This window comes from Mustela lutreola, chromosome 1 (assembly GCF_030435805.1).
Source record: "Mustela lutreola isolate mMusLut2 chromosome 1, mMusLut2.pri, whole genome shotgun sequence".
NCBI classification, from domain to species: Eukaryota; Metazoa; Chordata; class Mammalia; order Carnivora; family Mustelidae; genus Mustela; species Mustela lutreola.
The window spans coordinates 248,347,032-248,361,893 of record NC_081290.1 but is presented as its reverse complement, the minus strand read 5'-3'; the positions used below and the strand labels follow the sequence as shown (position 1 = coordinate 248,361,893).

Below are 14,862 nucleotides of genomic sequence, written 5' to 3'. Positions count from 1 at the left end.
TCCCAGTGTCGCTGCAGGGAATGTTATAAAAAATACCATCCCTTTGCCTGGCTCATCTTGTGCTGCTTCTCCTAGCTCTGGGGTGCTCTGGCTTTATTCCCCAGTTCCCAGTTCCTGGCTTTCCTCCTTATTTAAGTGACATATCCAGACCCTCCCCTCTCACTGGTACCTGAGTACCTGTTTCACGATGGCACCTTCACTCTTAAGTGTAAGGGGGTCTCGGGTATGACCATGTCAGCAGCGGTTATAATTATGCCCCATTCTACTATCACAACCCGCATACTGGTTTACAAAGCACCTTTCATGTTTGCTAGAGCACGGTCATCCCCAGACAGAGGAGACAATCTCAGAGTTACTGTCATTCAGCTAGAAAGCTACTGAACCAGAGCTCCAAACAGGACTCACGGCCATGCCTCCACCACCGCCCAGTGCTTGTTCTAGTCCAAGGTTACATCCAAGGTTAGAGCAACGTTCAATAACCAACCAGCACTTTCTGTTCCTTTATTATGATAAACCCTTACCAGCCTTCCTCAAACTGAATTGACATCTTCTTAGTATTACCCAATTGATTGGGAAATCTCTGGGTCATTGCCAAATGCAGGCTTATGCTCAAGGAAATGTTAACTTATGTTCCATATGTCTGAAAATATTCCATCTCTGGTTATAGTCAGTAGAGACATAAGTAGAGGTTCTCTCCAACAAAAGTCCCCCTAAGCACAACAGAGGGGGAAGACAGGGTCCCCAGATATCTCCCCTCCTACTTTCAGAGAAACATTTTTAACTCTCAAGAACTTGAAAAACCACAAAACATGTGTGCTTAGGTGTTTTCGTCAGTTAAACACCTGCCTTTATAAATAAATAAAATTCTAAAAAAAAAAAAAAAAAAAAAAAAAAAAGGGCACCAGACTCTTGATTTTGCCTGAGCTCATGATCTCAGTGTCCTGAGATCAAGCCCCATGTCGGGCTCTGCACTGGGCCTGAAGCCTACTTAAGATTCTTTCTCTCCTGGGATGCCTGAGTGGCTCAGTCCCTTAGTTTCAGGTTGTGATCTCGGGGTCATGAGGTTGAGCCCTGAGCAAGTTCCAGGCTCAGCGTTGAGCCTGCTTGAGATTCTCTCTCTGCTCCTTCCCCTGCTCATGCTCTCCCTCTAAATAAATAATTTCTTTAAAAAAAAAAAAAATTCTCTCTCTCCCTTTCTACCCTCCCAAAAAAAGAAAAAACATAAATCATGACTGTACATGGTAGGCCCAATAGGAGGACAGGTCAGCAAAGGCCTGGCTCACAGGGCATCTGGGCATCCTTGCAAAGGTTCCTAAGTGTGTTGGAAATCTTTTATGCCCCCACTTCACATATCCTAGGCTCACCTTTTAAATGAGCCATTGCTGTGGCGACCTGCTGTACCCAAGCTGCACAAAATAGCTCCTGCTTTCTGACAGCTACTGAAAGAAATCAGTGATCTGATCACTGGGCAATGATCCTGGGCAATGATCACTGGGCACAATGATCTCTGTGCCCAGGTTCCTCCTCTGGTATGGGGGGATGAAAATGGCACATACTTCATATGGTTGTAGTGAGGATAATATGAGTTAATAAATGCAAAGTAGGTATAATAGTGCCTGGCACAAAGTCAGAATTACAAAAAAGATCGACATTTACTGTTATTATAAGTATTATCATTATTTCATTTTTATTCTTACTCTATCTAGGGCTGGGTGCCAGAAGAAGAAGACTGGGCTTCTTAGCTCTGAGTTTGCCAAGTTGGAGTCTGACTTGCCTCGGACGGGTGTTGACTTGAGCCCTCGGGTCTCAGGGGTGGGAGGAGTGAGGCAGGAAGGGTAAGAATCCCATTTACGGAAGGCGCAGAGTCTCCGAGAATTCTTACGACAAATCAGGGAGAAGGTACTCATATTACCTCTTTTATAGATAAGAGGAAACCAAGGTTTAGAGAGGTTAGTGAGGTCACATGGCCAGGAGTGGCTCATCAGGCCTGAGTCCTGGAGCCTGGGGCTGGTTCTTGGGGCCACCATGTCAGGCTGCAGAGGTGGTAAAGGGAAGCGCATGTTTTAATTGTTACCTGATTGATACTGTCCAGGAAGAAGAGGGAGGTAGCAGAGATGTGCCTCCCAGCCCCCTGAACCTGCTCACAAATGCCCCAGGGGATCATCTGTCAGAGCTGTGAGAGGAAGGGGGGCCCCTGAGCGCTGCTTCCCTAAAGTACAACTAGGTGCTGGGCTCCAGGTGAGGCAGGAGGGGGCGCCGGGGGTCTGTTGGAAATAGCCCTGGGCCAGGAGTCAGGACCTGGATTTCAGGCCTGGCTCCCTGGGCAAATTCTAGCACCCAATCCAGGACCTGCCAGGCAATGGGAGTTCCATGATTATTGGCGAACAAATGAGTGAATGAGCCAATGAATGAATAACAAGGTCCCAGCTCTCAGAGTTTCCAACCTGGAAGATGCACTCATAAGCCTCCGCAGAGAGCAGCATGTGCTGTGTCAGGCTTGTAGGGAGAACACAGGGGCTGTGGAGTCAGCCTGGGAAAGTGCCCCTGCGGACTGGGATATATTCCAAAAGGGGGAACTCAACTGGGCCAAAAGGATAAAGGGGCTTCCAGGAGGCAGAGAAGGGGGAAGAACACAGAGCATGAGGCCTGCTTGCACAGAGGCTTCGAGGGAGGGGCAGTTTAGTATCAGAAAGATCCTTATGTACTGTTCTAGCCCTTTCCCTTCATTTTCCCAAAGCAGAACTCCAAACTGTACAGTTATCTGTAAACTGGCCTAGCTCCCCAGCACGGGTTTTCTTTCTTTTTTTTTTGACATTTTTATTTTGTTTTTATTTTTTTTTTAATTTTTTATTTTTTATAAACATATATTTTTATCCCCAGGGGTACAGGTCTGTGAATCACCAGGTTTACACACTTCACAGCCCTCACCAAAGCACATACCCTCCCCAATTTCCATAATCCCACCCCCCTCTCCCAACCCCCCTCCCCCCAGCAACCCTCAGTTTGTTTTGTGAGATTAAGAGTCACTTATGGTTTGTCTCCCTCCCAATCCCATCTTGTTTTATTGATTCTTCTTCTACCCACTTAAGCCCCCATGTCAGCACGGGTTTTCTAGTCTGGCCTCGTTCAAGGAGCTGTTTTAAAACAGAGATCTGTCAGCTCCCAAGGCCCAAGGTTTGACTGAACCCAGCAACTATAACAAGGCCTAGGACCAACCCAGCCCTCAGGGAAGTCTGGGCCTGCACCTCTGTCCTCCGCCTCGGCTGCCCACTCCCTTACCACGGTGTTTACAGATCGCCTCCCCACTCCCCTGCTCCTACCTGGCTGAGTGCCACCGCCTCTCCCCACTCCGCCCTGGCCAAACACTGGCAGAGGAAACTGGAGAAAACCAAACCAGCAGGCCTCAACAGGTGACAGCCCATCTGTAAGGAGCCCAGGAAGAAGAGGGTGACATGGAGGTCACTGGGGTTCCCCGAAGCCGGAAAGACTTGGAGAGGAGCCTCTCTCTGCTGGAAGGTAAAGAGCAAGGAGTCTGACCCTTTTAGTTCCTGTGAGGGTGAAGAGAATTAAGCAGCCATCATGGGTCTTTGCGTCTTTTATAGTGCCTTGTGGTTTATAGTCCGCGCTTACAAGAGGTATCTACTCTAACAGAGACACAGCAACAGGAGTGGAAACAGAGTTCACCTGCTGTCACACAGCGGCAGGTGGAAGGGCCCCCGTCCAGGCCACAGCTCCACCCCCGGGACTCGCAGTGGCTGACGTGTACAAAGTAGCTTCAGACCCTGCTGGCCTGGGGTACTTGGATGTCAGGACCAAGCCTCAGAGGCCTTGTGGGATTCCGGGGGAGGAATGGGCTAATAAAAGTGATGACCGTCATGAGCACGTTCTTGACAGTCATAGAGCTTTTACCGCACTCTAAGCACTCACTGGTGTCTTCGAGTACCACACAGCAGCTCTATAGGCAGCCATCACCATTTCACTGAGGTAACCGAGGGTTAGTGAGATTAAGCAATTTAACTATCAGTAAGGTTCGGTTAATTAGTAATCCTGTCAGAACCAGGATTTGAGATCAGGAATGATCATACAAACTTTGATTTCACAGACACTGCGCTACACTGCCACCGGTGAATAACCATCCAGAAATAACACGGCTCCCCTTCACTGGCCCACTTTAAGTGGGACCTCTTCCCAAACTTCACTGACTGGGCCCCCTGCTGGCCAGCCATGGGTTATATGATCCCCACAATAATCATTGACTACCACCTAGTGGCACCACATGGAATGTCACATTTCTATCCTTTCACTGGATTTTTGTAATGTTCACACCTTATCCCAGTGCCTGCAACATTACCTGGCACAAAGTAGACATTCAATAAATATTTGTTGAATGAACTCAAGTGATTCTTAGAGGAAAAAGAAGTTTTTCTTTTCAACTAGGAAAACTAGAGCTTTGGTCGTCCCAACTTTTTATTCCTAGAAGCTTCCCAGGCCCATGTTTTATGTTCCCTGACAGCTGATTTGAAGAAACAAAGAATCAGGTGGAGAAGAAGCTGGCTCTCCTCAGTCAGATGAAGGTGGCGGCACGCTTCCCTGATCCCCCCCCCCCCCCCAGCTACTCAAAGCCCTAAACTCCTATCTCCATGAGGCCCTGACTTTCTGGGGAACTAGATCTTGTTTGAGCAAGAGTAGTTTGACCTAACAAGGCAACAGAATGGAAAGGAAAGAATTCAATAAGCCTTTACTTTCCTTCTCCTCTACTTCCCATAGAGAATCAGCTCTGAGCTTCCTTGAAGTAGCAGGTCCTTCCTGGAGCTCCTGACTCTGAAATGGCTGGAGAAAGCCCTGTAGACAAGGCTGCCTGATTTGGTGTTATCAAGAGCCCGAGAAGCCATGTGATTTCCTATGCAAGGTCTATGAACGACCATAACTGGATGAGAAAAGCTCAGCACTCTCACAAGGGAGTTTCCTACTTCCGGTCCTCCCCTCCTCTCCCCAGACTGATTTCTCTTTCCTGCTCTAAAGTCTTGTGACTGCTCTTCCCCCCAATCCAGCCAGTTCAGATTAATCTTGATCCATTTCCTCCCGCAGCCCCTGTCGGGGCCACTGGAAGTCAGCCATCATTCTGATGACTCAGCTGTGGTCTTCCAGCGTGGTCATAAAGACCCAAGAGATCAGTGGAGCCCACTCTCCGGTGGGGTTATTATAGAAAGGATCCTGTAACCCAGTGACTTTTCTGTCCCCACTGCTTGATCCAGCTTATTCTGCTTCTACATTCCTGGACTCCCCTGTGATTTTCTAGGTCACAGTGGCCTGCTCCCCCATTTCTTCAAAACACCACTCCCCGACTTGTACGGTGATGAATACTGAATCTAAGCCAACTACAGATGACTTCCATTTCCCACAAGGACTGGGCTTCTTAAATATTGTGTTAAGTTTTAAAGCGGACTACCCTGTCAAATATTCTTTGTCTCCATTTTGCTTTGTTCTTCTATGCCCACGTCTTTCTCACAGTTAGTTAGGCCTTAAAATTCTCTGCCTAGAAGGACTTCCCCATCCTCACTTTTCCAAGTCATTTGTTCAATCACTAAGTCACTCATGCTTGCAGACACAAGTGCATATGCTTAAAATTTTTCTTTTGCTGAGCACTGGGTCAGGCATTGTCCCAGGCACTGGGACTCAAAGACAGGGTCATTATTCTCAAAGCACTCACAGCACAATAGGAGAGAAATACGTCCTCAGATGCTTAAAGTACTATGTGATCAATGTTTTCATGTGGACATATTTGTGGCTGCATGAGCAAAAGATATGTCCAGATTAAATTAGTTTTAGCATAAATAGATATTTTTGGTTCAAACAGCTGAGATGCAGCAAGATGACATGGCTCCAGGCATAGTGGGATTCAGAGTTCAGATGATAACATCAGGATGCAACACCACCACCACCCCCGCCCGATCCTGGCCTTGGTTTTATTGCATGCGCTTGGCTTTCGGCTGTTGGTGATATCCACATGGAGTAGAATGAGAAGAAGAGGTTCAGATATAGCGATGAGCCACACCCTCCCAAAATTATAACTGCAAATTCGCATAGTAAAATTAGCTACACATACATTCTCACATATACTTTTATACACACACACACACACACACACCATGCAACAAAACTATTTTTTATAGGGACTTCCTAAATGCCACCTAAATGACTAAATGACTCTAATGAAAAGAATTTGTAACACAAAATTTTGGGTCATGCAGGGCGCCTAGACTCATGAGTATATCACAGGGATGAAAGGGGAGCCTCTGGGAACCATTAAGGACCTGATGAGAGTCACTTTGGGATCAAGTTTGGCTTTGGGAGAGAGCCCTGTTTGAGGTCTCCCTTCTCTTTGGTACAGAACAGATCCAAGGCAGGGAGGCAGGGAGGGCACAGGAGGAAGAAAGGGCTCCATAGGCACCAGTCTTAAAACTTAGTTTTAGACTCATCACAGCTGGAAAGCATCTCACTTTACAGAGAAGGAACAGAGACCAAATTCAACAATTAATTATTAAATTGGAAATATACTATACATTACAAAACAGTGTATTGGATTTATTGTGCGCATATACCAAAGTATTTGTGCAATTGTTTCCATTATAGAAGTATGACTAGAGATTTATATTTTCATTTATATTCTATCTATTCTCCCTGTGACAGCCTGAGAGACGTTTCTAAAGCACAGAACTGATAAAGTTTCTTCCTTTAATGGAATCCCCCTTGCAAATATGAAGGAGATTCATATTTCCTATTCAGCTTCTAGAAGACAGAACTTTGGGACAAACCAAAGATCAGAAATCAAAAGTTGGGCGCTCCAAAGACTAAACCTTTGGTGTATTTCTCATTAGTGAGATCACTAATGAGAAATAAACTACCAAGAAATTGCTTAATCAAGCTTGGCTCTGAGTGAAGAAACATTCTCTCTAGGGGGGAATTTGTAGCCACAAGTCAGTATCACCTTGTGATCCTAACACTTCAAATGACAAATGAGATCTCTGGCGACATCCTGAAAAATGAATAATGCTGGGATGGTCCCACAGGTAACTAGCAAAAGAAAAAGAAGACCTCTCTGGAGGAGCTCAGCTGTAATTCAGGCCTCAGAGGATTCCCACAGATAAAGTCCCAGCGAAAGGGAGCAGCTTAGGACGCCTGGGTGGCTCAGTCAGTTAAGCACCTGCCTTTGGTTCAGGTCATGATCCCAGGGTCCTGAGATGGAACCCAGCATTGAGCTCCCTGCTCGACAGGGAGTCTGCTTCTCCCTCTACCTGCTGCTCCCCACCCCGCCCCGCTCGTGTGCACTCCCTCTCTCTCTCTGACAAACAAATAAATAAAATCTTAAAAAAAAAAAAAAATGTGAGCTACTCAGAGTCAAAAATCGCAAAGACAGAAAGTAAAAAAACACTGCGTGAAAGTGATGGAAGACATAATGGGCAGTAAAATCAGACATACATAGACTTCAGCACTGGAATTATTGGAGAAATATAATATGGCCATGCCAAATAAGGTTAAAGACATAAAAGAGAGAATTGACAGTGTGAGGCAGCAACAAGAGATAAATCTCAAGTAGAACTTCTAGAAATTAGGGATGCCTGGGTGGCTCAGTTGGTTAAGCAACTGCCTTTGGCTCAGGTCATGATCCTAGGGTCTTGGGATTAAGTCCCACATCGAGCTTCTTGCTCAGCGGGGAGCCTGCTTCTCCTTCTGCGTCTGCCCCTCTCCCTGCTTGTGCACTCTCTCTCTCTCTCTCTAACAGACAAATAAGTAAATAAATCTTTTTTAAAAAGAACTTCTAGAAATTAATACCATAAAAAGTAAATTTAAAATTCAGTGGATGATGCAACAGATTAGACACAGTGCAAAAGAGACTAGTCACCTAGAAGGTACATCTATAGAAATTACCCAGAAAGCTAACCAGGACACAAAGAGATGGAAAATAAGAAAGAATTTAAATGATATGGAAAAATAGGAAAAGAAACTTTAATGTATATTGAATTAGACTTCTGGAAAGAGATAGTAAAAAAAAATCATGGTAAGAATTAGCAAGTATATAGGACTTACTATGAGTTCCTATTCTAAGCTGTTACATAATTAATCCATTAATCTTCATAACAAAGCTATAGTTTTGGATCAATGAATAAGTGAGTAAAAAAGTTTTTCTGATTGTTTTCACAGTGAAGCTTTTAAAGGTGGTGGCAAGAAACTCAATTTGGCCTCAGCATGGGCACATGAGAGGAAGTCATAGGAGCTAAGGCCAAAAATGTTAGCCATCTCTAGCTGATCTGAAAATAAGCTAGCTAACAAATATCGTGATGTAGAGGGAGAACGGTGACCATGTGTGCAGTGCACTAAATTCCCTATCTTTTATAAGGGAACTCAATATTTCTTGCTGTTGTTATTGACAAATCAAAAGCATAACTGTAGTGTTATTATACAAAGAAATAATATTAGCATCTGGAAGAATTTAGAATGGAAACTGGAAGTACTGGTTGCTATTGAGAAATGAGAGTAGGAGAGACCTCGTTTTTCACTTTATACACCCTGGCATCATTTGAAGAAAAACTAATGTGCACAAAATGCTTCCGTGATTAAATTTTAAAAGATTAAGTGAGCCAAGACATGCAGGGCCTTGAACATCAAGCCAGATTGTGACGTCAAGCCAACAATTCTTTAGCTATGGAAGCTCACACAGCTTGGTGGATGGTTTATTGCCCAGGTTTACAGAGGGTGGCAAAAGGCCCTAGGACAGCCATTCCTCACAGGGAGGGGGACCGGATAGGGTAGAACAGGGAGAGGCCAAGATAAGTGACTGGAGTCAGGGCACATGAAAACATCTCGTGAAGTTTCTTGCTTGACACATCTCCAGGATTTCATTTGCTGGTGCCCTTTGGGCAGGAAATCACAGGGGCTGTCCAACATCTTGATAAGCCTCAGGCAGTCACCAGATTCCACGCCTGTGGCCTTGGACCCCTTGCCACCCACAGAGTAGAGAAGTCCTCTCTACTATTTCTCAATCTCAGGAAAGCTCTTCCTTTCCTAGTTTCTACCCCCAGCAAGAAGAATGGTGCTCAGGTAAGCGTTTGATCAAGAACTATCTTCTTTCAGAGACAGTTCCATTTTCTTCCTCTTAATCTGCTTGCTTGTGAATTCATTTTAAGGCGGGGGAGGCAGGGCGTGCCGGAAGCTGGGGTACCCCACTGCAAATGGGGAGACATGAAACTTCCTCATGGAGCCTTTGGGTGCTGGTGACTTGGACTGTGGGAGAGCCAAACGGTCCCCACCAGGCTCTTGTGACTTTTCTCCTGTCTCCTTATACTCCCTCTTTCTCTCCAGTCAAATCTGCAACCATGGAGAGACGTATTGTGCTCAGGGACCAAGGCGGCATCCTACCACGACATTCCAAAGCTAAATTGTTTTAGTAACATCAGGTTTCACAGATTTTCTTGCTGTTCAAAAGTTGGGTTTTTTCCCCCTTTGTACCCTTGTATCTGACATTGTCCTAACAGAAAATACAGGGCCCGAACAGGTACAGGTAATGGAGGAGAGTAATGAAAGGACAGGTCACACGGGTATAGGCAGGGCTAAAGGAAATCTTTAAAGGACGCTAACTGAAGACCCCAGAGACAAGGACTGAAAGGGAAAGGGAAGAAGTTACCAGAACTCAGGAGGGCTGTGGGTGTAGGAAAGGACCACCAGACAGGGGCGCAGTCCTTAGACAGAGTAACATGCCCACTGCTAATTCACAGCCTGGCAGAGAGTCAGAAAGTCACAAACCCCCAATCACCCTCCTCCCAAACCCCAGCTCCTGTCCGTGTCTCACTTTCACTAAAAGCAACCAGAAGCCAGAGAAAGGGGGAAACCTTCGAAGAGGATGATGAAGACACCCAGAGGAGGGTAGAAAAGATGGAAATGAGATTTGATGGCAAATGGAGAAAATCCATTTCTCTCTCTCTCTTTTTTTTAAGATGCTATTTATTTGAGAGAAAGAGAGAGAGAATGAGTTGGGGGAAGGACAAGTTGGGGGAAGGACAGAGGGAGAAGCAGACTCCCCACTGAGCAGGGAGCCCAACGAAGGGCTCGATCCCAGGACACTGAGATCACGTCCTGAGCTGAAGGCAGCTGCTTAACTGACTGAGCCCCCTAGGGACCCCCAAACCCATCTCCTCTGATAGCCTTCTCACAGTTGGTATTTCCTGGGACTTTCTCTCTCTGTGTGATTGGATCAATTTCTCATGGTACTCCTCAAGATGTATTTGACTGTCTGCACCTATCTGCTGTCACTCTTTCAGAATAGTCTCTCATTATCATCATAAATGCCTTGAGAATGGGGGCACCTGAGTGGTTTGGTTGGTTAAGCGCCTGCCTTCAGCTCAGGTCATGATCCAAGGGTCCTGGATGCAGCCCTGTGTCCTCCCTGCTCAGCGGAGAGCCTGCTTCTCCTTCTCCCTCTGACCCCCCCCCCTTGCTTGTGTGCACTCTTTTTCTCTCTCAAATAAATAAAAAAAGTCTTTTAAAAAAATAAGTGTTTTGAGAATGGGATGTAGTTTTGTGAGAGGTTTTTGTTTTTTTTAAGGTGGGGTACACACATACTTGTAAATATTTTAAGTTTATTATTTTGACTGCTCTAGAAAGAAAGCCATTGTAAGAGTGACTTAGACTGTGTCCCTCGCAATAGAGTAGACATTAGGGGGACACACTAATGGCCAGGAGGAAAGTATCTCCTGTCCTCATAAAGCCGACACGCTGGGACATTTCTGGCCAAGAGGTTTGTCCATACTCATACCAGTCATTGCGACAGTTCACATTCTCTTCGTGACCTTAAATCATGAATTCCCTCATGGTAGATGGACCACCTTTAGTCACTGAGATTGTCCAAAGGTCATGGCAGGGTCTTCCAACTTCCTGGCCCCTAAGAGGAATTCTCAGTCCCGGGAGAAGGAATCCCGAGCTCAGGGTCCTGCTGTCACCACACATAACCTGTACAGACTTTTTTCCTATTGCCTCCTACAGACCTGACATGGTCTGGGAGGTTAAGAAGAGGTGTGTGAACCCTGGAATATTCCCACCTTAGTATAAGGTCGGTGTTGCTATAGAGAGAATCCAAGCGTTAGCATCAGAGATAACTGGTCTGAATCCAGGTTCCAGAACTCCAAAGCAGTGCAGTGTTTGGTGAGTATCTTAACCTTTGCAAGCCTCCTTTTTCCTCCTCCGTAACATGGACACAGTAATCCCCCAGTAGCAGGCTGGCCCTGAGGACGAGTGAGCCTCCAGCAGGTGCTCCGTCTTGTTTGTGTTCCCAGGAATACCAGCGGAGGGTTTCTGAGCCTGGATCCCACCGCCCCAGCCTGGGAGAGCACACTCGCACCGGTGAATGGAAGTGACCACGCCTTTCTGCAGACTTTCCCCTTGGGGATCCTGATCGTGTCCTTGCTGAGCCTGACCTTTGCCCTCGGTGGGCTGGTGGGAAACCTGATCGTGCTGTGGCTCCTGGGCTTCCGCGTGCGGAGGAACACCTTCTCCGTCTACATCCTCAACCTGGCAGGAGCCGACTTCCTCTTCCTCTCCTTCCAGGTTGTCTATATTCTAGTGAAGCTTGTCAACTTCCATTCCGTGTCCCTTTCCATCCCCAGGTTTTTCGTCTTCGCGTGGACCTTTGCCTACATCGCAAGCCTGAGCCTTCTCAGTGCTATTAGCACAGAGCGGTGCCTGTCAGTCCTGTGTCCCATCTGGTACCGCTGCCACCGCCCAAGACACACATCAGCTATGACGTGCACCCTGCTCTGGGCCCTCTCCTTGCTGCTGAGCATCCTGGAAGGGGAGTACTGTGGCTTCCTGTTTCGGGGTTTCAATGACAATTGGTGTCGGGCGTTTGATTTCATTGCTGCCACCTGGCTAATTCTCTTATTTGTGCTTCTCTCTGGGTCCAGCCTGGCCCTGCTCAGCCGATCGCTGTGTGGCCGCCATCGGCTGCGGCTGACCAGGTTGTATGCCACCGTGGCGCTCACAGTGCTGGTCTTCCTCCTCTGTGGCCTGCCCTTTGGCATCCACTGGTTCCTCTTACACTGGATTCTGGTACAGTCCTCGGATACAGTCCTCAAGCATCTTTATCTGGTTTCTGTTCTCCTGTCCTGCATCAACAGCTGTGCCAACCCCATCATTTACTTCTTCGTTGGCTCCTGTAGACAGCGGTGGGCTCAGCGGCACAGGACCCTCAGGATGGTCCTCCAGAGGGCTCTGCAGGATGTATCAGGAGGGGATGAGAGTGAAGCCAGACTTCCTCAGGAAACTCTGGGGATGGCCGGAAGAAGTGTGGTATTCTGAGTCAGTCTGTCTCCCTCAGACAAATGTGCCTTTGAGAGCCAACTCTCTCCCCAACAGTTTGGGAGGTTTTCTTGACTTCTCTCAGCCTCTGGGTGCCCTGGTCTTAAAGCCTTCAAGTTTTAAGATAAAGCTGAAGGTTGAGATAACAATCCTCCTCGTGAGGACTGAGACAGAGCCTGTCAGGCAGACACTGAAGTCCAGTGCCCCAAGGACAGCCTCCCCCAGGACCTTCACACCATCCCCAGCTTTGCCAACTCTCAGGTCCCCTTCTGAACAGTCCCACCTTCAACAGAGGCTGAACGAGATACAGGAAAAGTCGACATTTTCTTTGGTCACTGCGCTCAAGAGGGACTAGAAGAACATTACCTCACAACCTTCTATGGTCACCCTCCTGCCATCTGTCTCCATAAAATTAAAATAATTGAAGTGCTGTCTAGTCCCAAAGAGCTATCGTCTTTGATTTTGGAAGGCCCTGGAATATCTCCCTAGTTTAATGGATGTCTGTTGAATAAATGACTTAATGAATAAATATACTTAATGAATAAATAAATGATAAATTTTTACACCAAGCCTGTACTAAATGTCCATTTACCAGATTCAAGTCACCATCTGTTTCTTTCTGTCACCATTGTCAGTTTGTGCAAGCACAAAGTTGAGTTTTATAACTGGGCAAATCGAAGTCAAAGCGTGCTTAAGGTCTAAGGTAGGTCGTCTTACTGTAACTTCCTGTCCCTTGCCCTCCAGAGGAACCCCATGTATGTACCTTCTCATTCCCGTCTCTGTGCCTCTGCCTGGCTCTCCCTCTCTGGAGCTCTCTGATCCTTCGTGGCATGTTTCTTTTTTTTTTTTTTAAGATTTTATTTATGTATTTGAGAGACAGAGAGAGCAGAGCAAGAGAGAGAGAGAGAAAGAGAGCGTGAGTGCACGAGCTGGGGGGAGGGAGAAGCAGACTCCTGGCTGAGCAGTGAGCCTGATGTGGGGCCTGTGGGGCTCGATCCCAGGACCCTGGGATCATGACCTGAGCCAAAGGCAGACTCTTAACCAACTGAGCCACCCCCTTTATGGCACATTTCCAATGTGTCTTACCAGACTCTGTATTCTCTGAGGACAGGATCTTCTTCAGATTTACCTTCTCTTCCACAGAGCTCGCAACGTTCATTTTATTAATTCAATTACAGAAAAACATTTCTAAAATGATATGTTCTGTAAAAATTATAATATGTTAAGTTTAAATGTTGCATCATCTCATAATTTTTCAGTTCTTTAATTGAGGTACAATTAGGAGAGAGCAATGGCATGGATCATAAGTGAATGGTGCGGTGAGTTATGGCAACAGTACGCCTACGTGACTCAAACCCCAAGCAAAGCACATCACATTTTCTTCACCTCAGAAAGTTCCCTCACGTCCCTCCCAGACATTCCTCCTGCCCCAGAGGAAATGATCATTCCTGCTTTTAACACCAAAAATGAGGTTTCCCTGACCTTTGATTTCATATATTTAGGATGATTCAATGTACTCTTTTGTTCCTATCTTGTATCACTCAGCATAATATTTTTAGGATTTATGCAGTCCATGACATTGCATGTCAGTAGTTTGTCATTTTAATAAAGCTGAGTACTATTTCATTGTACAGATATTCCACCATTTATTTTCATATTGATAGATACCTATGTGGTATTCCATTACTGGTTATTGTGAATAAAGCTACTGTGAACATTCTTCTACAAGGCTTTTTCTGGATATATGTTTTTATGTCTCTTGGATAAATAACCTTAAGTGATATTGTCGGGTCACGGAAAGATGTATGCTTGACTCTGAGAAATTTCCAAGCTCTTTTCTAAAGTGGTTGTGTTATTGCACATCTCCACCAGCAATATCTAAAAGTGCCAGTTGCTCCAAATCCTTCTTAACAAACATTGCCAGTCTTTTGAATTTTAGTTATTCTAATGAGTATAAAGTGGCATCTCATTGTGTATTAATTTGCATTTCCAAATGACTTATGAAATTGGCATCTTTCCATGTGCTTATTGGCTACTTGTATTTTTTTTGAAGTGTCTTAAGTTTTGCCCGTTTTTATTAAGTGTTTCCCTTTTTTGTTATTTATTTGTAGGAGTTTCTATTTATGCCAATGAGTCTTTCCTTAGTTATGTGTGTTATAAATATTCATCCAGTTGGTGGTTTGCCTATTCATTTTTAATGAATTTTGCATTTTAGAGCACTTTTAGATTTATGGAAAATTTTCGCAGAAAGTACAGAGGGTTCCCACATACTCCCTCTCCCCATCCCCACTCCCCCTGCCACAGCTTCTCCTATTGCTAACATCTTCATTTAATGTGCCACACTTATTAAAATTGATGCACCAATACAGAGGCATTATTATAAAGTGAAGTCCATCATTTACTCAGGGTTCCTTATATAACTCAATGGATTTGGCCAATACAGGGTATCACACGTCTGCCATGACAGTATCATATGGAGTGGTTTTGCTGCCCCCAGAAACTGAATATGCAAAT

At 45.6% G+C, this 14,862-nt stretch overlaps 1 protein-coding gene across 1 annotated transcript; it reads left to right on the top strand.

Moving 5' to 3' along the window:
* The first annotated feature begins 9,088 nt into the window (after positions 1 to 9,088).
* On the top strand, positions 9,089 to 12,844 carry MRGPRX2 (MAS related GPR family member X2). The gene is made up of 2 exons (XM_059184672.1): positions 9,089 to 9,099; positions 11,328 to 12,844. The coding sequence occupies exons 1-2, from the start codon at positions 9,089 to 9,091 to the stop codon at positions 12,346 to 12,348; spliced, it is 1,032 nt and encodes a 343-aa protein (XP_059040655.1). The 3' UTR covers positions 12,349 to 12,844.
* Positions 12,845 to 14,862: the final 2,018 nt, after the last annotated feature.